Source organism: Amphibalanus amphitrite, unplaced genomic scaffold (assembly GCF_019059575.1).
Source record: "Amphibalanus amphitrite isolate SeventyFive unplaced genomic scaffold, NRLGWU_Aamphi_draft 000240F_arrow, whole genome shotgun sequence".
NCBI lineage: Eukaryota > Metazoa > Arthropoda > Thecostraca > Balanomorpha > Balanidae > Amphibalanus > Amphibalanus amphitrite.
In genome coordinates, this window is record NW_024881735.1 from 623,445 (window position 1) to 649,978 (window position 26,534).

Genomic DNA, 26,534 nt, shown 5'->3' on the forward strand with positions numbered 1-26,534 from the left:
ATGATTTTTTTTTTACGTCTTGCAGCTGCTTGCAAAAAGCTAGCTTATCTTGCAGAAAAGCGATGCAATATGTAAGAATGATGTTGGCACAGTGAACAACAGTGCCCTGAACTAGTCTGACAGGAAATTTCGTTCAAAACGACGATTGGTCAGCTAATAAATTACCACTAAAGATCATCATGAAAATCGGTAAATGTGGTGGCCACTAGAGAGCCTAAATTGTCTTGTGTTTGGTGACAACTGACGACCTCAATTTTGACCTTAGGGAAAAACTGGCATCGGAATCGTATTCTTCGATCAATTTGGGATTAAATGATACCTATTTTGTTCATATTGCGGACAGTCAGTTTGGGGGAATTTCTAGCGCTTTTTCGGGCTGCCGGCCTACAGTGCGCTGGCGAGACACGGATATAAGGCGCCGAGCCGATGCGCACACGGCTGAGGGTCAGTCGAGGCTGCCATGGGACCAGCGCAGCTCTCCGGACCGGCCCAGGAACATCAACAGCCGACACCAGCAGACAACAGCAGACAACAGCCGACAGACAGCACCGACCGGACATCATGAAAATGCAGCACACGTGCTCGGTGGGTGTCGGGATGAAACTGGGCATTTTAACCCGCGCAGGGCCGGGGGGGGGGGGGTGTTTGAACACCCCCCTGCGGTTTTTCGCAGATATCTCAAAAACGGCGGGCGGGGAGCGCCGCCGTTTTTGGCACACCTGTTCGTGCATCTTTTCCGCACATGTTGTGAAAATTTCAGACCCAGGTCGCCTTAGGTCAGGTCACCAGGTCACGCCAAGTGACCTCACCTCAGAAAAAAACAAGAATGCTCGTCATAGCTACACCGATTGATAGATTGCCTTGAAACCTTCAGCGATTTATTAGAGCAACAGTTATATATAAAATGTATATCTCGGAATTTTGATATCGGTGACTTAAGGTCAGGTCAATTTTGCGGCCTCTCCATTATAAGTCAATGAGAGAAAATTGAAAAGCGTCTGTTTTGCACGAACGCTATTCTAGACACTCTCAAACATCGAGATGTAGGTAAAATTGACACACTGAACCGGAAAATGGCAACTGTGAGTTGTGACCCCTCGTTATGTCCCCGAGGTCACCTTAGGTCACGAACAGAATCTAACAGTTTTTCGCTAATAACTTCTGATAGAGACGTGCTAGAGCGCTGAAAACGCCTTAGATGTGTTCGGCTCGACGTTGCGGATCGACTGATATGCAACATGACCTTTTCCGGTCAGGTCATGACCTTGACCTGAGGTCATATTTTCAAGTTGACCTTTCAAAGTCAAATTATAGTTCATTCGACGCGTCTCGACGAGAGGAACACGATGCTGGCAAAAGTAATGACATGGCTCTTTTGAGTCAACAGTTATTGCCAAAAAAACACTTTTCGTAAAAACGACTATTTTTGGAGTTTTTGCCCTCTGGAGGCTAAACCGTTGACCTGAGGTCAAATCTGAGACCATTAATCAGAAAGGTCTGTAAAAGGGCTATCGAATGCGCTTTTCTGCGGCGCTGTAGCTCTATCGGTTCCCGAGATAACCGTTGGCAGTCTCCAAAATGTTGAAATAGTCAACATTTTACCTTTGGTGACCTCTGGTGACCTGACTTTCGATTGCCGCTTACCGCGTGTCGCTACGTGGCCCAGGAGCCGAGTTAGAAGGGGATGTTCAGACACCGGCCCGGCGCGGAATCTCAGAGCACCGGCCCGGCGCGGATTAAACATATTTTGAGTGAACATTAGGGTGGCCATTACCTATTTTCTAACCTTTGATTTATCACCAGCAAACGCCTGGATAATGGATATGGTGTGAAACTATACAAAAACGCTTCCTGTGAGTTTTCACATCAATCGGGAATAGTTTAGGGGTGCCCCAAAGCTAATTTAACCCACACTCTGCTTGCCTGTCAACATTTTCGAATCACCGGCACATAAGTCAGGAACCAGTAAAGCTATACAGCACCGCGGAACAGCGCATTAGATAGCCCCTTTACAGGCCTTTTTGACTATTGTCTTCAGATTTGAACTCAGGTCAACGTTTAGCCTCCAGGGGCAAAAACCCGAAAAGTAGTTGTTACTTGTTTTTACGAAAAATGCTTTTCTGTAATAACTTTTGACTGAAGACGACATTGATTTTGCCAGCATCGTGTTCCTCTCGTTGAGACGCGTCGAGTGAACTATAACTTGACCTTAACAGGTCTTCTTGAAAATTTGACCTTAGGTCAAGGTCAGACCTGACCGAAAAGGGTCATGCAGTATGTTTGTCGATCCGTATTGTCGAACTGAATTCATCTAAGGCGTTTTCATCGCTCTAGCATGCATCTATCAGAAGCTATTAACGAAAAATTGTTTTCACATTGACCCCATTCGTGACCTGTGGTGACCTCAGGGACATAACGAGGGGTCACGGGTAACATTTTCCGTTTCAATGTGTCAGGTTTTCTGGGTGTTTGAAAGTGTTTAAAAATGACGTTCGTCGAAAAGAGGAGAATTTCCATTTTCTCTCATTCGCTTATAATGGAGAGGTCGCAAAATTGACCTGACCTTAGGTCACTGATATCGAAATTCCGCGATGTTCTTTGGACATACTGTTGCTCTGATCAATTGCTGAAAATTTCAAAGCAATCGGTCACTCGGTTCAGCTATGGCAGGCATTTAAAGGGACCCTCCCAACTTTACAAAAGTTGATAAATTGGCATGAGGGTGATGTCGCTCGGTTCAGAAAGAGCGAAAAGGAATATGTACTAAATTTCACCGAAAAATATTCACGGTTTTCAAGATATTAGACTTTTACTTTTTTACTTTTTGGGATCTCAGCTGTTCTTAGCGACTTTATTTGGAAGCAATAGTTTGGCAGCTGAAAGTGCGGTACTCGTTGCGCACAAAGCAGCATATACCACCGCGTGCTACCAAACGTTTTAGTAAAAGATTTAAAATCGTTAGATCTGTGCTGACGTCACACATTCAGAGGGGGCATTGAAATGCATTAGCCCCTCTGAATTCAAAGTGCTGCAGCTTTTCGTTTCGTTTCGTTTATTTAGGGCTTGTCCACAAGTGGCTATTACGGCCCAGTCAATACATGATAGGTACACACACCCACACACACACATATACATACATACAATATACACGTCAATATAAAGCAACACCCGCAAAAGCATACATAAAATATCTAAAATCAGTCATGTCACTTGTCAGTCACTATCTAAAGTGCTGCACCAGCTGTCTCCTGGAACCAGTCGCCTTCACCTCCGGCGGCAGGCCGTTCCATGCAGCGGCGGCTCTATACGAAAACAGCCGCCTGGTCGCCGCCAGTCGAACCCGCGGCAGGTCGAGCACAGCTGCGCCCGCAGCCGTGGCCCGCGTGACTCTATTGGAGACGGCGGCACGCGGGCGAAACATGGACCGCAGCGAGTCGGGGGCGCCGGCGGCGTACAAGGCGCGTTGCACGTTCACCGCGTCACGGCGTGCGATGACCTCACCAATGCCGGGCCAGCCGAGCGCGCCGAGGGCGGGGGTGATGTGGTCGAATTTGCGGAGACCAGAGACGAGCCGTACAGCGAGATGGATGGTCCTCTGCAGCCGGTGCAGGCGGGATTTGGAGGCACCACCCCAGACTGACGAGCAGTACTGGAGGTGGGGGAAAACGTGGGTTTGAACGAGGATTTTAAGGATGTCAGGGGAGAGGTGATGGCGAATTTTGAACAGTGATATAAGGATTCCATTTGACCGCCGAACGATAGAGGATATATGTGGCTCCCAGCTCAGGGTTTGGTCGAGGAGAACACCCAGCACCTTGATGTGTTTTGTTGGCCGAATAGTTGCATCATCTACGTTAAGGGTGAAGTTTTTGACTTTATCAACTGAATTTTGAGTGCCAAGAAGAGTGAAGCAGGTCTTCTCTCCATTCATTTTTAAACTGTTTAAGCTAAACCAGCGTTGAAGTTGCTGAATGTTCTCCTCGGCCCGGGACTTCAGCACTTGGATGCCAGTGGGATTGGAGGGTGCTGAGTCCAGGATTTGGGTGTCATCCGCGTAGGATATGAGTCGGCCATGGGGGAGGAAGCAGGTAAGGTCGTTGACGAAGATGAGGAAGAGGATGGGACCCACGATGGACCCCTGGGGAACACCGTGGGAGAGTGGGAGGGCCGTTGAGGAGCGGATGAGTTGGGAACGGCCAGAGAGGTAGCTGCTGAACCAGCGGGATGAGATGCCATACCACTCGAGCTTGTTCAGAAGCATCGAGTGGTCGACACTGTCGAATGCCTTGCTCAGGTCGACTGACGTCACCGCGGCAACGTCACCACCGTCGACCCTGCGAGCCGCCCATTCGACAATGTCGAGTATGGCATCTTCAGTGGAGTGGGATGGGCGGTAGGCATACTGGGATGGGGAGAGGATGTGGTTAGTGATGAGGTAGGAGGTGAGCTGAGAGCACACAACCTTTTCAAGGATTTTGGAGAGAGATGGGAGGATGGATATGGGGCGGTAGTTGCCAGGCTGGTTGGGGTCACCGGATTTGTGGATTGGTGTGACGATGGCAACTTTCCATGCGTCAGGGAAGGTAAGGGTGGATATGGATGAGTTGATTAGGTGAAGGATGGGCGGACCGACTGCAGGGAGACAGCTTCTGATCGCAGCGATCGGAATGCCATCAACCCCAACAGCCCTCGACGCACTCAGCCGGCTGATGGTCAGAATCAGGTCTGGCAGCGTTATGCATTGAGGGGCGAAGGCGCTCGCACATACCCTGGGAGGCCGCGGGCCGGCAGCGGGGGTCTCGGTCCCCTGCGCGGCCCGCGCGGCCTCAGCTGCCACACGAGCGCCGACACCGGCAAAATACTCGTTGAGCTGGTCGGCGCTCAGCACATCACGGTCTGGTGGCTGTGCGCCTGCAGAGCCTCTCGCAGATAGGTTAGCACCAAATCGCTTAAGTCTATTCCAAAAATGTTTCGCATCACAGTGTAGAGACTCTGTTAAGTAGGACCTGCGCGCACGAGACAGAACTAGCTTCGCTCGGTTCCGGAGCCGCCTATAAACGTCATGATCAGTAACTGAGCGTGTGACGGCCCACGCTCGCCGCGCCTCGTCCCGCTCCGCCATGGCCGCTCGGACCAACTCATCCCTCAGCCAGGGACAGGCAGGACGCCGCATGGTTCTCTGCACTACAGGACAATGCACATCGGCTACCGAGTTCCATATACGTACAAAAATCGCAAGTTTCTCGTTTACGTCAGCGGCAGTGTAAAAGGGTCCCCAGTTGGCTTGTAAAAGATCGGTAGAAAATGCTTGCCAGTTAACACGATGCCACGCGCGCGAGCTAACGCTAACAGGAGGACGACGCTGTCTAGGAGCTAAGGGCCTAATGACGATGGGGAAATGATCTGCAATGAGATGGGGCATGACAGAGACCTGCATGTCGGTAGAAGAGACGTTTGTTATGACTAGATCTAGAAGCGAGGGCACTGGGTGTGGGTGTGTCGGATCAGTAATAAGTTGAGACATATTAAGATCACGCAAAAGCGAGTTAAAATGAACAGAGTCAGCTGAATCACCGGCTAAAAGGTTGACATTAAAATCACCGAGAATATATACAGGCTTCCCCGCTGCGAGCGCCATCTCAAACTGTCCGCGCAGAACATCACGCAGTCGGGCTGTCAGCGCCCCCGGTGGCCGGTAGATGGCGCCGACCACAACCTGAGCTCGGCCGGCACCACCGACTGACAGCCACAGAGCCTCCACGCCGGTGTCGCCGTCGCTGGAGTCGTGCAGTCGCGCCACCCGGAGATCCTCGGAGACAAGGATAGCGACGCCACCGCCTCGACGGCCTCCAGATCGGTCGCATCTGTGAATCCGGTAGCCAGGCACGAGGAGAACGCCGTCGAGAACATCATCCGTCAGCCAGCTCTCCGAAATACAGAGCACCTGCAGTCTCTCACTCTCTAGTAGATGACACACCTCATTCAGTCGGGGCGCCAGCGAGCGCGCGTTAATGTGTCCAATAGAATAGTGTGATGCTGAAGTCTGCAGCCGTCGCCCGAACTGGCGGGTCTCACCGACCGTCAGGCGAGGCGGTGTCCGGAGGCACCGGGTAGCCGTCTCCGAACCATCAGAGCCGGCGACGGCGGGGCCCGCGGCCGTTACCAGACCCGCCGCCGTCCCATCTCCGGCGAGCGGTCTGGAGTCGCCGGCGCGGCAGGTGCGGTGCCGTCTCTCCTGTACCCGGCGCCCGGCCCGCGTGCCGCGCCCGTGCCGGCCGCTCCGTGCCGTCCGTATTGGGCCGTATCGCCCGTCCGGCTCTCCGTGACAGCGGCCGCGCACGGCCCGCTCCGGCCGCCGCGGTACCGCCGCTCCCTCCGACCACGGCCGGCCACCGCCCCTCCCCAGCCAGGCCGGTCGGAGCAGCAGCGGCCCGTCATGCTGACCAGACACAAGGTCAGGCCGGGTCAGTGGAACTCGGTGGAGTACTATGGCTCACGCTGATTGGTGCAGCGGAGCGGTAGCCTCCCCGGAAACCGGTAGAACGGCGCCGACACCGGCCAGAGTTCCCCTCCAGTCGGGAGATCGGCGACAAAACACACATCAGTCACGGACACACTGGTGGATCTGGTGGCCCGAAAGTCACAAACTCGGTAGGCACTGTCAAAAACTCTGTGTCTAAATTTTTTGAAATTATATATTTTCTATTTGATGCATTTCTCGATGTTGTGAGTGCTCAGACCGGTAAGTGCAAGCCAGGGACCCCATTTTTGCTATCTCAATTAAAAACTAATGTTAACCCTCGCCGGCCGAGGGGGGGGGGCGGGTGCCGCCCCCTCATAGGGTTTTTTTTCGCGATAGCTCCGAACACGCTGGCGATAGAGAGCTGAAACTTGGCATACCTGACCTTTGATCCAAGCCGGATCTTTTGACACCAACCGCATTTTTGGGTCAGGTCAGGTCACTGACCTATGACGTCATAAGTGAACCTCTGCACGGTCTTCAGATGTCGCAACTTCGCAACGCCCTCACTGCTAGAGGAGATGTCACAGGGAAATGAAACTTGCAGGATCTAGTATCCATTATGAGTCCCACAACTTGTATATCTCGGATTTTTCCTAAAGGTCATATGAGGTCAGGTCATTTTCGTGACCTCACCATTATAAGTCAATGGGGAAAAATGAAAACTGCTATTCTGGCGCCGGGAGCGATCTCCAACTATCTCAAGCACACAGAATCGTGATTTGATGCACTCCTCGCAAGGTGAGATGCGTCACTTTTGCAATGTTGACCTTGCGTGACGTCATTTATGACGTCATCAAGGTCATATTAGTTTTTCGTCAATAACTCTTGATCAAATTGAGCTAGAGAGTCGGGAAAGCCACCAATGGACTCAGGAAGGCCTGCCGAATCGAATGATATGCGACATGACCTCTTTCGACCAACTTCGTGACCTGGGGGTGCTGACCTGACCTTGACCTGAGGTCAACACCCCAAGTTGACCTGACCCGGACAAAAAGTATATCATTCGACGCGCCTGAGCAAGGCGAACACGATGCTGCCAAAATTGCGGCTCTGCGGCCGTTTTTTGCGAAGTTATTCACCAAAAACTGAACCGTACCTTGGGGCACTTGACCTGACCTCACACACACACACACACACACAAAACGTTTATTAAGGAACAAAAGATACACGAGAAATAAAGCATGATCAATGAAACATATGGCACAATGTAGCAACATAAAAGTGATAGCAGAGTGGTGCAAAAGCGCAATCGCTTAACTCGAGGCACCACTCTGGAACAAAAATAAAACATGTGAAACAACCGCCGCCGCCGCTGACCAGTCGCCCATGAGCGGTAAATTTTGGTGTTCCATCAGCCGCTCAGCTCTTGGGATTGCAAATTTTGAAAACTTTGAATGAATTTATTTGTTACTACGAAAATCTATTTGTTTTTGCCGGTAGAGAAGTGAGTCAACCGGTGACCTCAGAGGTCACCGGTTGACCTAGGACCTTAAAATCGGGTACCAATCTCTGCGTCTCGTAACGGCGCACACGCTCGTTTTTTCCACGACGCGCTAGCTCCACCAGGGGCGAAACGGCGAGGGGGGGGGGGTCGTACCCGCCCCCCCCCTCGGCCGGCGCGTATGTAGAAAACCAATAGGTCCGGCGAGGGTTAAGGTGGGATGGTCACTTTAAACGTTTTATAAGGTGAGGTCACTTGACGTGACCTGGTGACCTGACCTTAAGTGACCTTGGTCTAAAATTTTAACAAGTGCGGAAAAGGTGTATAATGAGATGCGCCAAAACGGTGGCTGTGGGCCGCCCATTTCGACCGCCCTCGTCGGAGCCGTGGTCCGCTGGTCATGTTGGCGATACAGTCGGTAGAGGAGAAGTGAGCGTGTGTATTCACAGAAACATAGGTTTTTATGGGGTGTCGGGACGCCGTCACGTGACCGGGTGGCCAACGGCCGAGCCGACGGCCCAGTGTTGCTGGGCGCCCGAGACACCCAGACAGAAGGCAAAGTAAACCAGATGGGTAAAAAGAGATCTAGACGAGATAACCCGCGCCCCACTGGGGTCTGCGTATAACACGCCCTACTGGGGGGGGGGGGGGGCTCTCCATAGCCCCCCTCCTAACTCCGAAACTACTGGGCCGATCGTCAAAATTCAAACGGCGTCTGATAGCCCCGGAAAACCGTCGAACGAAACCTAATTTCGTTGACCTCGAGGTCATCGATGACGTCACAGGTCAGGTCAAAGTAAAAATTATTAGCATTTCGGCTTGTTCACATTTTGGGCTCTGGCCGCCGTCTTACAAGCCAGATCAGGCTCATTTTTGGTTTACACACTCGTGAACAGATGCTCTAGATACCTTGAGGGTACCAAACTTGTACTTTGATTTTCAGGTCAGGGTCAGGTCATCACAGGTCACGGAAATATTATATCATGCTTCGGTCACGTGACACATGTTTTATGATCCATTTAGGCCATAGATTTCGAATTTGATGTCGTCTGTGTCATTCGAGGTCATTTTGAGTCGAATTTAGCTTAGGTCAGGTCACTATCAGGTCAAAAAGGTGAAATTTTGAAGTTAAAATTTTTCAACAAAAAAGGTGTCTATTCGATGCCGTTTGAGCTCAGGAACACGATGGTGCTATTTATATTAGTGTACGATGTCAAATACGTACTGAAAAATTGATTTGAAAAATTAATAATTGTGAATATTTTTTGCAATAATGCGTATACCTAACTTGGCCATTTTTGAAGATATTTAGCTAAAACTTGCTAGAGTTAGTCATAAGCATGCGTTCTGTCACATATGTTCCGTTTTTTTTCGAAAAGTCAATTTTTTTTGGAAAAAATATAAAAATATAAATTTTGAATATTATTATATAAAATTTTCGAAATTTTCAAAATTTTGAAACTCCGAGATGGCAGTTTGATAGCGCAATCAATTCTGAGTCCTTCCATGCAAAGAAATTGGATCTAGCTTAAAAACTGAGCTCTTGAGAGCGATTGCCATGGTTCAATGTTTTGCGTCGAAATCGGCCGAAAATGACGTCACTCTGACGTCATTTCCGGCCGACCAATGGTAGGTAAGAAGTTCAAATTTTGCCACAAGGTGTCAAATTGATGCAGCCCAAGGTACTGAAAGTTTGACGTTGATACGTCAAGTGGTTTGGAAGTTATTGCAGAAAAACGGGAGGGGGGCTATGAATAACCCCCCCCCCCAGTGGGGCGCGGGATAAGGAATTGGGGCCTCCATCGGGGAGTGGGAGCCCTACGTTTCCTTCTCCAGTCTCCACACGGTGCTCCGCGCTGCTGTTTTTGAGATATTTGCGAAAAACCACAGGGGAGTGTTCAATTGCCCCTCGCGCGGCAACGGCTTAATTGTTTCATGCTGCTGCGCTCTGAAACATATCCGATCGATCTGACACTAAACAGGAGGTGTTTCCTTATGGTTTAACCCCATATTTCGGACTTCGCTCGTTTAAATGTTCAATTTTCAACTTCTTCTTACAGATAAGATCCAGCCTAGTGAAACACGTTTGCTAACATATCATCATGACGAATTTATTGGTCATTTTTAGTCAGGAGTAAAGGCCTTCGCCAGAGGTCGTCAAGGTCAGGTTTAGCCTATTTCGACAATATTCAACAAAGCGACGAATAACTCTTGAACATTTAGAGCTACAGCAACGCAGAAACGCACATTTTGATAGGTAGCCCTACGTTTTCTCTGTGCACCTTCCTCAGATTTCAGCTAAGGTTAACCCTCGCCCTGGCAGGGGGGGGGGGGGTCGATGCGACCCCCCCTAAGGTTTTTCGAAGATAGCGTAAAAACGGCGGCGCGCAGCGCCGCCAAATTTGGCACAGCCTATGGGGCAACCTTTTTACATATGACCTGAAAATTTCAGGTCCGGGTGACCTTGGGTCAGGTCACCAGGTCAGAAAAACCGGTACAAGGTCATGGTCAAATTTCAATTTTCTTTTTGCACCTGTCCAACTCACAGTTTTGGACTGATTTCCTTCAAACTTTCAGGATGTGCTAAGTTCACCGAGTTGTATAACATATAGTTCGGGTTTTTTGAGGTCACTGACCTGAGGTCAGTTAGAGGTCATTACGTCGTAATGTTAAGCCTATGGGAAAATACTAAATTCGGAAAATAATGGAGATATCCGCTTCTTTCTATCACTTTTGTCCTTTGAAACCACAGTACTTAGCAGCAGGTCACTTGGTGCTTCTTTGCTCGGTGTACTTATCCATGGGTCAGGTCAAATGAGGTCAACTGAGGTCAAATGACGTTTTTGCCAATAACTTGGCACATAATGACGCTAGAGCTTAAAAAATGGTATCATTGTGTTCCTGGTGATCAGCCGAATCGAATGATATGCGATATGATGCAATTTGGTTAACTAGAACTTAATTTATTAAGTTAAGTTTACTTAAAATTTAAGAAAAACTTTAAGTACACTTAAGCAAGCTAAAAAGTATATCATTCGACGCGCCTTGACGTGCTGAGTTCACTGGTGCTTTTCTTTTTGCTCTATCTTAATTAGATCAAAAGTTATAAGCGAAAAACTTTTGACCTGTTTTTAGCGAAATTTTTACATTTATACCCCCCGAAACCCCCCTAAATATTGACCTAGAGCAACCAAATTTGCACAGGGGTGAGAACTCATGGGGGCCCACCTACCTACCAAATTTGGTGTTTCTAGGTGCCATAGGAGCCAATCGCGAGGGGGGGGGGGTCGCATCGACCCCCCCCCTGCCAGGCCGTGTTATGAAAAATGCCCTGCCAGGGCGAGGGTTAAGCCTGCAGAGGGCAAAGGCTGCCAAAAGACTTTTTGCGGAAATAGCTTTTCTGCAATAACTTGCACTGTATTACGTTTACCGACAGCGTGTTTCTCTCGTCAAAAGGTGTCGAATGAACTACAGTTAACCTTAACCCGCGCGAAGCTGGGGTCTCCAGCCGAACGCGCGGGGCTGGGGGGGGGGAGGGTAAATTTTACCCCCCTGTTATCTCCCGAACTAATGGTCCGATTTGGAAAATTCAAACGCCAATCGAAAGATCTCATCATGAACAATTAAAAACATGTACTTAATTTAAAGTTTGAGGTCAAGGTTAAGGTCAGGTCAAGGGTACAAATTGCAAGTTTCTACAGTATCGGCCTTGCACAGTAGTTGCCGAAGAATGGAGTCATGGACTGAGACTGATTGCCCAAAACGTGTTCTTAGGCTACCAAGACAATATTCGTTGCATACAATATCATTCAGAGGTCAAGGTCAAGGTCAGGTCAGAACAGGTCAGGTCACCAAAAACAAAATATAGAAAAGGGCATGTGCGACACATGTTTTATGGGTCATTTTACTCATAGAATTCAATAGGTACACTCAATAAGTGATATGGACCACCTCTGGATGAATTTCAGGTCGAGGTCAGGTCAAGGTCAGGTCAAGTGAGGTCAAATTTTGAAGTTGGTTGTTAAGGCCTAAAAAGGTGTCTATCTGATGCAGTTTTTCACGGCAAATCGAATGGTGCTATTTTTATTTCTGTACGAGGTCTAGAACTTCCAAAAAATCTATTTTTCAAAAATTTTGTGTGTCGTGACGTCATACAATTTTGAATAACTCCCACATTTTTGAACTGATTCTTCTAAAATTTGGTATGTAGGTGCACATAGACCACTTCTCTGACATATATTTCGTTTTTTTTCGATACACTCAATATTTTGGGTTTATAATTATTTTCCCAAAAAAGTCAGTTTTTGAAGAAAAAAAAATTGGGCCAAAATCCAAACTTTTCAAAAAACCGAGATAGCCATTGGATAGACAAAGTAGAATTACGTGTAACCTTTTTGATACGTCTTGATTTTTTTTTTTTAAATGAAGATGTTAGCGGCGTTTGAAATTTTGCCGTTTTTGAGGCGAAAATGGCGAACATGACGTCACTAAAACGTCAATTTCTCAAAAAATTTCCGACGGATTTCGCTCAAATTTTCAGGGAACGTCTCAAATTGATGTAAAAAAAAGTACTGAAAGTTTAGCGGCGATGCGCGCCGCCGTTTTTGAGATATTGCAAAAATTCGCGAGGGGGGGTAAAATTTACCCCCCAGCCCCGCGCGGGTTAAAAGGCCAGCTTGAATATTTGATCTAAGGTGAAGGTCATGACCTGACTGGAAGAGTTCATTATATCAGCTAAGTCGTATCGATGACCTGAACACATCCATATGTGTTTTCATCGATCTGCCTTGTTACTATCAAAACTTATAGCTGAAAGCTCCTGCACACAAAAAAAATATTAACACCGAGCTGGTTTATTTTACACCAAAGTATTTCATGAATATGGAACAGAGACTACAATTACGCCGAATGCACTATTTAAGGTCAGTGGTATTTTCAAAAGAATGATCGTACACTTCCATAACACATCCCTTCTTTTTTATCAAAGTAGAAATGAAGGTGGTTAGTTTCTCAAACACCGTTGAGGTACAAAAAGTATATCTAGACTATAAAAAGATGGGATCAGTTTATGTACACCGAAGAAGGTATTAAAACGACAGCAAAGCGGTACGTTTACACCTTGAGGCCTATAATTACCTTGTAAATACTTTTAAAAGACGCCCGTTACTTCTTAAAGGTGTAACATATCCGTGGAGGTGTTCTCAAAGTAGCAAAGTAGCTTTCCTTTCGCGCATGCGCAAAAGGACGAATGTGCGTCCGCGTTCGCCGCCATTTTTTCTCAGTCTGGTCAGCTGAGGCGTGGAACGCATTGGCAGTGCTCAGACCATGAAGAATCAGTGGTGTTTATCGAATTGTGCGGTGCATATTGTGGAGATTAAGTGGAGAATAGAAGTGCAATGGTGGCTGCAGACTGCAGATACAGCAGTTTGAATGTGTTTCACGCGTTGCTGCTGCCTAAGTTTTTGGTGTACCCTTTGTTTAACATTCGAATACATGCATGTTCTGGGCCACTTGTCCTACGTTTTGTTCGAACTCCTACAATAGGTGACAAATTGTTTTGTGTTTATTAGCGGATGTCTTATTTGGCGAAATAATCAAACCTTGAGGTTGTGCATCGTCATCGCGAGATGCGAAAGTGCTAACTTAGCCGTAAATGGTGATTTTCGGTTTCGTTATACTTGGTTTACGACACCAGTGTTTGAAACATGCGAATAAACATGTTTTGTATTCGTTGAGGCACTTTGTTTGGACATTTGCAGGAATCTACGAATGTTATGTACCCTGAAATATTAAGATTAGTCAACGGTATTAATATAATATGCACGTGTTTTAATACCTTTAATGCGGTTTATAAAAGTAAAAACGTTGTATTAATAGAATCGTAGAACTATATTTTTAGTAGATTAAGAGTGTTTTCGTAGATATACCATGGGTGTAAAAAAAAACCTCCTTCAACTGCTCAGATATGTACTATTTGTTGAAAAGGTCTTCCAGGCTGTTTTTAACCGCGTACATGGGGTAACTTAAGGATATTAGCATACTTTAAAAAGAGCTTCAGTGTAATTTAACACCGTTAACGTTATATCATGGTGTAGTAAAACACCCAACCCTTCTAACAGTGTTCGATTACCTTCTTCTTGGTGTTCATTTAGAAGCTAATGCGTGTAATTTAAGCGGGGAAGGGACTAAATTAACCTTCCTCAAGTGCTCAGATATGTACTGTGCAATTACACCGCTAACGGTGTCAATATTTCTTTGTGTGTGGGGCCTTGCGTGACCCGAGATGATCTCACGGTCATAGAAATTGGTGACGGACGTAATTTTTATATTCAGTACTTCATTTTCATCTGCAACCGGATGTTTAAGAGTAATTACCAGTCCATTTGACTTTCAATGACTTTCTCTCAAAAGAAGCACAGTTAATTTTCCCCATTGACTAGCGACGGCTGGTTGCAGAATTGACCAGGCCTCACAAATCACAAATCACCGGACACCGCTATGAAAATTCCGAGATAGGGCTCTATAAATACTGCTTCTCTTATCAATCACCAAAATTTTGAAATCGATTGGTCAGTCGGTGTATAGCTATGCTAAGCATGACACTTTTTATAACGTAAGGTCGCGTGACCTGGTGACCTGATCTTGAGTAGCCTGACTTGGATTTTTTCTTTAACGTTTGCAGAAAAGGTGTATGATACACAGAAGAAAAAACAGCGACGTCTTGCGTTGCTGTTCATGAGATATTCGCGAATAAGCACAGGGGGTGTCCCACCTGCCACCCTACGTAGAAATTGTGACTGGCATTTTTCTTTATACTGACGTCACATGGAAAAACTGGAACCCAATATCTTTACGGTGTCACAAGGAGCTAACAAACTTTATGAAGGTAAAGGTTTTTCAGTGTCAGCGAGGACATAATCGAATAAGCACTGATGTCTATGGTATAATTTTGCATTGTATTATTGCGATTATTGCTGCGTGTGCTGCTGACATCTACCGACGCCCGCTGACCCTGCACGCCTGTACCCTGCGCGGGCGATTTTTCAGACCGCTGGGCGGGACTGGACGCCGACATTGGTGTCCAGTGTGGCCGTGGCACTGGCCTGTCTCGTCAGCTGCGGGTACAGCATTGTCGTCCTGAACGCCCCGCAGCAGGTGAGACCGACAAACAGAAGGAATTGACCAGCTCCGACAATACTATGTCGGAGGTACAAAAATAGCAAAAACAAGCACGTTGTGACTTGTTCAAACCAAAATCACAACGTGCGCTGGAAGTCATACGGGACTAACTCGCGCCCCGTGGGAGAGGGGTAGTGCGGGGCGAAACGCCCTCCTTCTTTCCTCCATATCTCCTAAAGGAAGGCTGGTTAGGGTAGTTAACCTTTGCACCAGTGTTCGCCATGGGCCGGGCCAGCCCAATGGGCCATGGGCTGGGCTGGGCTACGGGCTGGGCTGGGCCAACAAATATGAAGGATCGATGGGCTGTGTATGGGCCGGGCCAAGAACTGTTAAGTGGAGTCAGGGGTTCGCAACTGAGACAAAACTAAAACTACATAGCTTATTACTGTGCAAGACTCAAAAACGAGTTAATAAAGCACGCATGCAATATGCATTGTGCATGCGACTCACAAAAGATTGTTTCTTTGCTTACGTTGGGTACCTGTGTGGTGTCAATAATTTTTAACCCATTCATTTTTGACGGGCTGGGCCGGGCTGGGCTTTAACCCTCGCATGTGTGCGGCGTTTGCCAGCTTCTAATGTGTAGGGGGGGGGGGGGGGGTCGGTTGGACCCCCCCTTGCCGTTTGGCCCCTGATCGAGCTAGAGCTTCGCGGAAAAAAGGAGCGTGTTGCCCGTGACGAGAGGAAGCCGATGATACCCAATTTTAAGGTCCTAGGTCATTGGTTGACCTTCCAGGTCAGGTCAATGACCCAAAGTCGGGAAAATCGGGACCTGTTAGAAAGTCGTAAAGTGTGGCTGCTAAGGGGTTTTTCGGGGTGCTGATCACGAATATCGTGTTAGTTTTGATCACAGATGATGTCTTGAAGCATTTATACCAGGTCGGGTCAGGTCAGGTCAGGTCAACCAGTAGGCGTCGTGACGGGTATTCGTAGTACGTGTCAACCGCCTCTGACAGCTTCGTAACATGTTACGAAGTCACCAAAACTACTTCGTAAATGTTCAAATGGTTGCTAAATTCGAATTCAGCTCCAAAAACTAGCCTAGAAATATGTAAAACTCGAAAAAGTGAACCGAGGTCACCCGAGGTCACCAAAGGTCAATGACCTGACCTGACCTTCAGGTGACCTTGACACACACGGGAGTAACATCAAATCACATGTTTGAACGTTTGAAACCACGAAAAGCTTGCAAACACGCGGCTAGTGCGAGCCGACATACGCGAAATCGCGATTCCGGCCAAACATGGTCTCGGAAATGAGGTCACAGGTCAAAGGTCATTTGGGTCAGGGTCATGAAATTTTCAGGATAGGTGTAAAATTGATCAATGCGAGGGTACTGAAAGTTTCGTCGCGATCGGCCGCTTTTTACGCGAGTTATTCGCGAAAAACCATGGGGGGTCCATCCGACCCCCCCCCCCTACACATGCGAGGGTTAACGCTTTTACCATGAATGGGCTCGGGCTGGGCCGGGCTGTGAACCCATGGGCCTGGGCTGGGCTGGACTGGGATTTTGCGGCCCGTGGCGAACACTGCTTTGCACACCCTTTTCGGGGCATCAATTCTGCATACCTTATATACATCCTGATAGAGCGAAATGCGGACACCCCAACAGAACGGCTGAAAATGACGTCGAGTGATATGCTGCAACCTTCTTATTTACATTTTTTCTTTACATTATTAGTTTTTTACCCCGAATTATCGATGAAAGAACACATAAATGTTAATAGTTCCTGAAAACTTTTTGCCTACTTCTTATTCAAAATGGCGAAGTTATATGTTTCTACAATCTGGTCGATTATTCGTCGGTAGGCGTCAACATTTTGAAGGCAATTTTCATTACGTTTCTGACCATGCATACAAACCAAATAACACCAACGTTTTATTTTTATTTTTGGGGGTCAAAACACAAAAATGTTAAAAATCCGAGATCGCAGTGTTGTAGCCCTGTCAATTTTTCTGTATCTTCAAAGCTGTAGGCCTGACAGCTCTTCTCGCGAAGATCTTTTTTCGGTCGAAAATGGCAAAACATGACGTCGTTCTGACGTCATTTGTGGCCAACCTATCATAGCCTCTGGAAAATTGTTTGGTCATAATGTGTAAAATTGATGTCCGGAGGGGTGCTGAAAGTTTGGTGGCGATACCTATCTCCAGCCGTTTAGGAGATATTGACGGAAAAGGGCAGGGGGCCGTTTGCCCCCTCCCCCCACGGGTCGCGGGTTAATGTTGAAGAATGCGTGTTAAGTTTTATGTTGCTAGCTTTAACGATTCGTAAGATTTTCAAGAAAAACCGAGAGTGGGCCGGATCTACCTCCTTTTCCCCAGGCGGTCGAGGGTAGGTAAATAAGGTGGGGCTTTGGAGATGACATGGACCATCTGAAGCTGTCCTGGGGACTAAAAACAGCATAAGGGCCTCAAAACCTGCGCTAGCCCAGGGAGTCAGTGTTGGGTTCCAGGGCCCAATCTTACCAAAGCCGTAAATAGGATTTGGCAGCACTGGCCGGAGTTTACGGCACTGATATCAAAGATATCCTTTTTATTTACATCCAGCTAATCTTGTCCAATGATTTTAATAGCGTGAATGATTATTAATGTTTCCTGAACGAATGAATAAGTGAATGTGGAATAGTTCTGAATGTTACCAAATGCCGTGAATGCGCATTCACGGCATTTGGTAAGATTGGGCGGAGCCCGTTTGAGGCTGGGCTGGCTGGGCATCAGTGAAATGCTCACACTGTTGTGTTTGTTGACATCCCAGGTTCTGATGAAGATGGCCAACGCGTCGGTGTCGGAGGACTTTGGCGTCGTGCTGGACGCCAGCTCTCTGGACCTGCTCTGGGGGGCTGTGGTGACCGTGGTTTTCGCCGGAGCCACGGTCGGCGCCATGGCCGGCGGCTCCGTCGCAGATCGCATCGGACGGTAATGTCGAACTCTAGTCGAGCAAACGTCAGGGAGTGTTTGCTCCCTGACGTTTGCTCCTGACGTCAGAACACGCATGAAGCTGAATCGCTTCATGCGTGTTCTGATCATTGCAGAAAGACCAGGTAGCTGTATGAAAAAACAGCTCTTATTTTGGCGGTAGATCCATGTTTGCAATGGTTTCATTAGATCAGAGCTGGTTTTACTAGCCTCACTAACAATCATGACGCGTCGATTGATATGCAGCATGACCTTTTCAGGTCACGACCAGACCATTCAGGCCATTCAGGCCATTGCCCTTTATGGCCTAGCACCAGCTCGCCAAAAGCTTAAGCCCGGCAGAAAAAGCTTACCTAGGGAAAGCTGTGGTCCTGCCTACTCTGATGTATGGGTGCAGCACAGTTCCTCTCCGCCCATCCGAAGTGGACCGCCTGGACGCCCTTCAAGCCGGATTTGCGAAGGTGGCATTCGGGCTGCCTCGCTTTGCACACCATTCTGCCCTCTTGACGGCTGCCGGTTTGGCACCGGTTCGAGAGTTGTTGAGAGGCGCAATATTCTCTGCTCTCAAGTCAGCGATGGTAGCGGCGCATCGCTTAGCCCGCGCCCCATTGGGGTCTGCGTATACCACGCCCTACTGGGGGGGGGGGGGGGGGGCTCTCCATAGCCCCCCTCCTAACTCCGAAACTACTGGGTCGATCGTCAAAATTCAAACGGCGTCTGATAGCCCCGGAAAAAACTGTCCCACGAAACCTAATTTCATTGACCTCGAGGTCACCGATGACGTCACAGGTCAGGTCAAAGTAAAAATTATTAGCATTTCGGCTTGTTCACATTTTGGGCTCTGGCCGCCGTCTTGCATGTCAGATCAGGCTCATTTTTGGTTTACACACTCGTGAACAGATGCTCTAGATACCTTGCGGGTACCAAACTTGTACTTTTATTTTCAGGTCAGGGTCAGGTCATCGCAGGTGACGGAAATATTATATCATGCGTCGGTCACGTGACATATGTTTTATGGACCATTTAGGCCATAGATTTCGAATTTGATGTCGTCTGTGTCATTTGAGGTCATTTTGAGTCGAATTTAGCTTAGGTCAGGTCACTTTCAGGTCAAAAAAGGTCAAATTTTGAAGTTAAAATTTTTCAACAAAAAAGGTGTCTATTGGATGCAGTTTGAGCTCCGGAACACGATGGTGCTATTTGTATTGGTGTACGATGTCAAATACGTACTGAAAAAATTGATTTTAAAAATTAATAATTGTATTTTTTTGCAATAATGCGTATAACTTGGCCATTTTTAAAGATATTTAGCTAAAACTTAATAGAGATAGTCATAAGCAATATTCCGGTTTATTCGAAAACGCAAAAACGTTTTGAAAAAATATAAAAATATAAATTTTGAATATTATTTTATAAACTTTCCGAAATTTTGAAAATTTTGAAAATCCGAGATAGCAGTTTGATAGCGCAGTCGATTCTGAGTGCTTTCTTGCAAAGAAATTGGATCTGGCTCAAAAACTGAGCTCTTGGGAGCGATTGCCGTGGTTCAATGTTTTGCGTCGAAATCGGCCGAACATGACGTCACTCTGACGTCATTTCCGGCCGACCTATGGTAGCTATTAAGTTCAAATTTTGACACAAGGTGTCAAATTGATGCAGCCGAAGGTACTGAAAGTTTGGCGTCGATACGTCAAGTGGTTTGGAAGTTATTGCAGAAAAACGGGAGGGGGGCTATGAATAGCCCCCCGTGGGGCCGGGGTTAGAACAGACCATGATCACTTCTCTATAGTGAAGCTGGCCATGTGCCCCGGAGGGTTCACTTCCCCTAAAAATGTATGAACTGAACAGCAGGGACTTCCGAGCGGTAATGGAGCTGGCGACCGGTTGGCCGATGGACCTTGACCGTGTGCGGTCTCCGCGGTATAGAGGACGGCTTGAAGGAGAGCATTCGGCTGGTCCTTCAAGGAACCTGTGAAGCCTCCCAGCGACTACTAAAGCTTCTCTGCACGTGCTTAGACAAATGTATAGGCATAATACATTGTATTTGTCGCTGTAAAAGTGGTGCAAACCGCATAATTAACCCGCGCCCTGATGGGGGAGGGGCATTTTGGCCCCCCTGTGGTTTTTTCTTAAATAGCGAGAAAACAGCGGCGCGCAGTGCCACCAAATTTTGGGTACATTTCCGAACATCAATTTGACACCTTCACACAAAATTTCAAGTCACAGGTCACCTTGGGTCAGGAGTTATTGAGGTCAAACTGAGGTCATGTTCGAGTAAAAATGGGCGAAAAACATTACATCTTGAAACGCTCACCAAATCTACAGTTAACAAGCAATTTTAAAGTTCTTTATGTGGTTGTGTAGAGAAAAACCGGCGCTACAAAACTGTTATCTCGGATTTTCAACATTTTGGAATTTAAACCCCCGAAAATTAAAAATTGATTATTTTAGAAAAAACTCGAAAAATTTCCAAAAAAATTCGAATTTCGAAAAACCCGGAATATATGTGATAGTCCCTGCGCTCTTTGATATACATACCAAATTTTAGATCGATACCTCCTTTTTTGGCCAAGCTATAGCGAAAAAAAAAAACCGTTCAAAATTGATTAGGTACGTCAAATTTTTAACTCAATTTTTAGCAATTCTAGACCACGTAGTGCAAAACAAAGACCACCATTGAACTCCCCGTGACGAGCTTCATCGAATCGATACCCATTTTATGCAAAATATCAACTTTGAAATTTGACCTAATTTGACCTGACCTTGACCTGACCTTGACCTGACTTTCACCAAAACATAATCTCAACTGACCCCAAGGGCTGCCTGTCCCACATAATCGCATTTGGCATATAAAATGGACCATAAAACATGCATCACATGATATTTTTTTATTTGTGACCCTCAGTGACCTGACCTCTGTGACCTGACCTGGTATCAGTGACCTCAAATAGCAAAATATGTGTTTAACGAACATTTCCCCATCGATGATGTTCAATGAAATGCATTTTACTCGATTTTACAACGTATTTCTTAAAATGCCTGTAAACGGTGAAAATTCGACCTTTGGTCTGACCTGTGACGTCATCGGTTTGACCGAGATCAATAAAATTGGGTAACAGGGTAGTTCCCCGTTGGGACTATCCAACGCCGTTAGCCACTTGTCGCTATGTTGCGTAGTTCTCGAGATCTTAGGGGGGGGGGGCAAAATGCCCCCCCCCCCATCAGACCGCGCTGCTCGGCAGACCCCATCAGGGCGCGGGTTAAGAATGACGATGACGATGATGAATGGGTCCCGCGAGCACAGTTTTATAAGCATGGTGACGTGTTAGGCTTTTTGGCACATATAATGCTTTTCCTTTTACAGCAAGCTGTCGATCGTGGTTATTAAAATAGTGCTTGCCACCTCGGGCATTCTGCTGTTCATCGGGTACGAAAAGAAGCACGTCCACTGGTTCTTCCTGGGAAGAATCATCGGGGGTTTTGCAACAGGTAAGATGCAAACATAGTTAGATGCGTATATTATAATAACTGTTTCAGGCATTTGTGCCTTTTCCCTTTCCTCTACCTGGGGACAAGTGAGCGATAATCGCTGTCCATCAGAACTCACAGATCGCTAATATATAGGATGTTTCACTGACTGTGTCAAAAAGTAGAACTTTGTAGGTAATGCACAAAGCTATCTCGGAACATTTGGGCATCACTTCATTCCGAATTGTTGGACATTTAGGTACTTCTGTGCGATTACACCACTTACACTCAAACCAGTTTCATGTGAAACCCTTTCTCCTTTCTCCATTTCAGCAAAAACTCCTTCCAGCACGAATCTGGGGATGCCTCTTGGACCGCCGCTTCACGCTTGGCGTCTTCGGCTTCCATGCCTCGAGTTGCACGTTTCAACTCCTGAAACATTGTGAGGTGGTCTCAATTCTTACGTCTGCAAGGGCCACATACCAAAAATAATAGACTAGTGATAGTTTGGTCTCCACATTGAACCGTTTTCATTCAAAGCTCGACTTCCATTTGCTAGAGTAGCCGATAGACGGTGCCACCGTCACGCCTGACCGATGGCCGCGGATGGCGCATAACGAGACGGTATTTCCCCCGGAGCCTGACACTATGTTCCCGGAGCCTGACACTGTGTTCCCGGAGCATGGCATTGTGTTCCCGCGGAGCCTGAAGCTGCGTTCTCGTAGCCTGAAACTGCGTTCTCGGAGCCGGAAACTGTACGGCTCCCGGAGTCTGAAAACTTGTTTCCAGAGCTACTTCAGCTGACGTCACTAAGCGCCAGACTGAGTCCCGCTGACGTCACCGCTGTGTACCGGCAGGTCTGACGTCCTCTGTCTGTCCGCTCTACGTGCATGAGGTGGCGCCTCCGCGGCTGCGCAGTGTGCTCGGCATCGTGACCAACCTGGGCTTCTGCATGGGCTTCCTGCTGGCGCAGGTTCTGGGACTGCCCGAAGTGCTCGGTAGGTCAGCTGATGGAGGGGTGAGGCCGGGTCCCTGCTACACTTGTAGAACGGAGAAATGTACTGGAGAGAAACCAGGCCGTCCAGGTAGACGGCTAGAGGGAGAGAGAGAGAGAGAGAGAGAGAGAGAGAGAGGAGAGAGGAGAGAGAGAGAGAGAGAGAGAGAGAGAGAGAGAGAGAGAGAGAGAGAGAGAGAGAGAGAGAGAGAGAGAGAGACACGCTGAAGCACAGATGTAAAGCGTGCTGCTTTCGGTAGGTACTATAAGTTTCGCGCTTTTTTCTCTAATCGCTAGGGGGGGGGGGGGGTGATAAGCGAAAAATCGCTTATACCTGCCTGAGCGATTCTTTCCCGACGATGTGTTTAACTGTTGAATAGCCTCCCAACAGAAGTTGTAACTGCCCTAAACATTCATTTGTTTAAACGCGGTTTGGCAGCGGCCATCCCAGGCGCAATGATGTGTAGTGCGAATAGGGTGAAGTACCTACTCTGTATCGCTATCTTACCCGTCAGGCCGCCCGGACACGGTGCAGTACCTGCTGGTGGCGTTCTTAATCCCCACACTCGGTGCCGCCGCACTGCTGCCCTTCTGCCCCGAGAGTCCCAAGTACCTGCTCGTCAACAAAGGAAGCGAGCCGGACGCCCTCGCAGGTGGGCAGAACTGACGCAGCCGCTGCCGGGCCGCGCCAGTGCGGTGAACAGGGCCTCGCTCAGGTATTGCTGTATAGGGTCGGCTCGGCTGTTTGCCTCGCTGTGGGTGGGCTCAGGCCGTCAGTATGTACCATGATCACATCACGTGAATTCATCAGACTGTCTTACCCTTAGCCCCGCTGAGCCTCCTGTATTTCTACGCCTTGTTAGGGGAGGTCTTGAACACTCTCTTTCGAACACCCCTCTAAGGTCAGCCCAACTGTGTATGACCTTACAACCATGAAGTCCATGAACCAAAACTACCAGTAATGCGCCTGATGGGGCGACAAGTACCCGATGGGTTTAGACTACTTATCGATCAATCTACGCGATTGTACAATCTGACCCAGTGGGTAGTGGGTATAGAGTACCTATGAATCAATCTGTACGCGACTGTACAATCTGTCGAGCGGCCGACCACCCCCGTTCCGGCAGCGCTGAGCCGTCTGCGCGGGCTGCCGCCTCAGGCGCTGTCCTCCGAGCTGAGCGACCACCAGGCCGAGGCCAAGCTGACGGCAGAGACGCCGCGCTGGACGCTGCGGGCACTGCTGGCCGACGCCGTGTGCCGGCGCCGGCTCCTGGCGCTGCTGGTCATCTGCGTCGGACAGCCCTCATCCGGCATCACGGCCGTGAGTCCGGCCGGCGGGGGGGGGGGGGGGGCGGCCCAGCTAGGAGACGGCGGATTTCCGAGTTTCGCGGAGGCGATCTGGGCAGGCCGATTACCTCCGCGACTAAGGTATCATATTACCATGGGCCCTCCTCGTGCTGTAAGTAAGTACTGCCACGATACCCCTGAACGCCTCTGACTAGCCCTAATTTGTCGGCAGGTGTTCTTCTTTTCCACGGCCATCTTCCAGCGGGCCGGCCTGAGCCAGTCGCCGGCGGCGCTCGCCGGGGTGGGCTACGGCGTGGCGAATGTGGCGCTGACGCTGCTGCTCGGCCTGTGCGTGGGTCGCGTGCCGCTGAAGCGTCTGCTGACGGCCAGCTGCCTCGGCTGCGCCGTCTGCCTGGCCGCCTTCGCTGGAGCGCTCCGCCTTATGGTCAGTGGACGCTGCGCCTGCCGAGCGCAGCTGCATGCCCAGTCGCGGCTTCTGTTCCTATCTCTCACTGGTTGTAAGACACCAATCCGTGATAAGTTCTTCAAAAACCACTCTTAAGTGTTTGTGATAATTATCTTTATTACAACCAAAAGCTGGGTATTTTTCGAATTAACCAGTTTCGCTAATAATTTTTGGGGGAAAAGTCAATGAAATTATTCGGTTTTATTCCTATTTTTATAACTAAGCTCTTTGCAAGGGCACCAAACAGTATACCTAGATACGATTAAATATTTGTCCATGCTATGCACACGGCTGTTCAGTATTCAAATAGCAGCAAGTAGGTAATAGCATGCGAAGACATGCCGTTTATTCATATGACTCTCCCAAGGAAAGGCTACTCTTCTCAGGCTGATTTTCTTTCTTCTCAGGATCCATATATCCACAACAAATCAATTAAACAGAAGCAAAGCTAAGTGCGTAACTTCACACTCATTCTGCAAGCACGACTTCTTCAAATTAAGTTCCTCAAACGTGCCTCCCGCTGAGTCCCGCTGCTGACCGTTCACAGGAGTGGTACAACTGGGCGGCCGTCTGTGCCGTCATCTTCCTCATCGCGTTCGTCATGTCGTTCGCCTCCGGATTTGGCACCATTCCATGGATGCTCGGCACCGGTAGGTCAGCTGTCCATGTTCAATTAGCCTAAGGGCAAGGCCTCGGGTCCTTTCGCCATCGGCTGTGTGGTGATCTTGACAGCAAGGGTAGTGTGGGGTAATTTGAACATATTTTTATGTTTTCTCCGTCGCACCAAAGTCCAGCTCAGCCCTGGATGAAGGAAAAGTGTTCCAGTTTCCAGTAGCGCAAATGGCGCTTGCTTTAACTACATGCATACCTCATTTTTGGACGAGCCGAGCATATCTTGAATAGCATAGCCTCACTTCTCCACCAAGTCACGGTGTGTTCAAATTGCCCCATAATTTTAGTAGCCCACTTAATTTTACACCCTTTTCAATGATGCATTTTTTTTGTATCTTCAAAGCTGTAAGTGCTAAGAGTTCTTCCTGCAAAACCTTTTTTTATTGAAAAAAGGCAGAACATGACGTCATTCTGACGTCATTTGTGGCAAAGCTATCGAAGCCTCTGGAAACGTTTTTGACCGCAAGGCGCAAAATTGATGCCCGGATGTGTTCTGAAAGTTTGGTAACGATATCTACAATACTTTAGGAGTCAGCGACAAAAAGGGAGAGCGGGCGTTTCGCTCCCGATTACTCGATGGCAGTTTTTGGCCAGAAGCACAGTGGCCCGAATTTTTGTTTACACTTTTTCTTGTGTCAATAAATATAGAATCTAAATAGTGGGACTTTAAAGTCATCTTATATAATGAGTCATTTTATTATATATTAAAGAATCTAAATACTTCACTTCGCTGCGCTTCACGTTATGCCCCTGATATAAAGTTTCCTGCTTTCAGAGATGTTCGAGCAGGGCCCGAGGGCGCTGGCCGTCTCCGCCGGCTCAGCTGCGATCTGGGTGTCCAACTGTTTCATCGGCCTCCTGTTTCCCGTCGTCTACGCCCAAGTTGGTGTTGCCTGCTTCATTTTCTTCTTGGCTTGGTGCCTCCTGTCGGCGTACGTGGCACACTTTCACCTGCCAACGTCGCCACCAGAGTGCAGCCCAGCAAAGGACATGAAGACCGTCCCCGTGTGAACATTGCTTTCAAAGGTAGCATGATGCGACGCATTTGGCTTATAGCAAATGTGCGTGCATGCTCTTTGTGTGATGATATGCTTTTCAGATCAGTAACACGCTCCTCCACCTTCACAAAGACTTGTTGTGATGCCTCCTTGTCACTCGGATCTGAAACACGCGACACCCTTGCCGCCGCCGTAACACCTACACCGGGTGTACCTGGGCCGCTCCGGATGTCCCCGGGACGATTACCGGAGGAGCGGCCATCCGGCGACTCTGGTGACGGCCATCGCCAGGCGCTGCCCGCTTCTTGTACACACGGCAGCACCGCACCGGCAGACACCGGTATGGGAGCTGCAGCACTGGAGCTCCTGGACCTTGGTCCTCAGCTTCTCATCGTTCAAGCTATCACTATGTGTCGGAGGCTTCTTATTGATCGGTTGCGGTGATATGGGCGATCAATAAAGAATGATCAAAAAGCTAGCCCCGCGGGAAGCATGTGTATATATAAATAATATCTGTACACCATATCGTAATGTCTGTATGTTTTAGCACATAAAACGTCCATCGTTAGAATGATCTTAGGCATTTAGCA

At 48.2% G+C, this 26,534-nt stretch overlaps 1 protein-coding gene across 3 annotated transcripts; it reads left to right on the forward strand.

The window, feature by feature from the left end:
• The first annotated feature begins 437 nt into the window (after positions 1-437).
• LOC122386109 (solute carrier family 2, facilitated glucose transporter member 1-like) lies at positions 438-26,422 on the forward strand. Of its 3 annotated transcripts, none has more exons than XM_043374963.1 (10): positions 438-585; positions 15,012-15,119; positions 17,899-18,059; positions 21,424-21,548; positions 22,385-22,525; positions 23,037-23,174; positions 23,649-23,842; positions 24,041-24,253; positions 24,822-24,924; positions 25,722-26,422. In XM_043374963.1, the coding sequence occupies exons 1-10, from the start codon at positions 562-564 to the stop codon at positions 25,955-25,957; spliced, it is 1,443 nt and encodes a 480-aa protein (XP_043230898.1). In that variant the 5' UTR covers positions 438-561; the 3' UTR covers positions 25,958-26,422. The 3 variants fall into 3 exon arrangements, with proteins under 3 accessions (XP_043230898.1, XP_043230900.1, XP_043230899.1); XM_043374965.1 differs by lacking the exon at positions 438-585 and adding an exon at positions 6,583-6,742; XM_043374964.1 differs by lacking the exon at positions 438-585 and adding an exon at positions 14,647-14,850.
• The last annotated feature ends 112 nt before the right edge of the window (positions 26,423-26,534 follow it).

Coding starts and splice junctions, on each gene's coding strand:
- LOC122386109 (XM_043374963.1), top strand. CDS start 562: ATGAAAATGCAGCACACGTGCTCG. Junction 15,120..17,898: donor TCCTGAACGCCCCGCAGCAG/GTGAGACCGACA, acceptor TTGACATCCCAG/GTTCTGATGAAGATGGCCAA. Junction 22,526..23,036: donor GGGACTGCCCGAAGTGCTCG/GTAGGTCAGCTG, acceptor CTTACCCGTCAG/GCCGCCCGGACACGGTGCAG.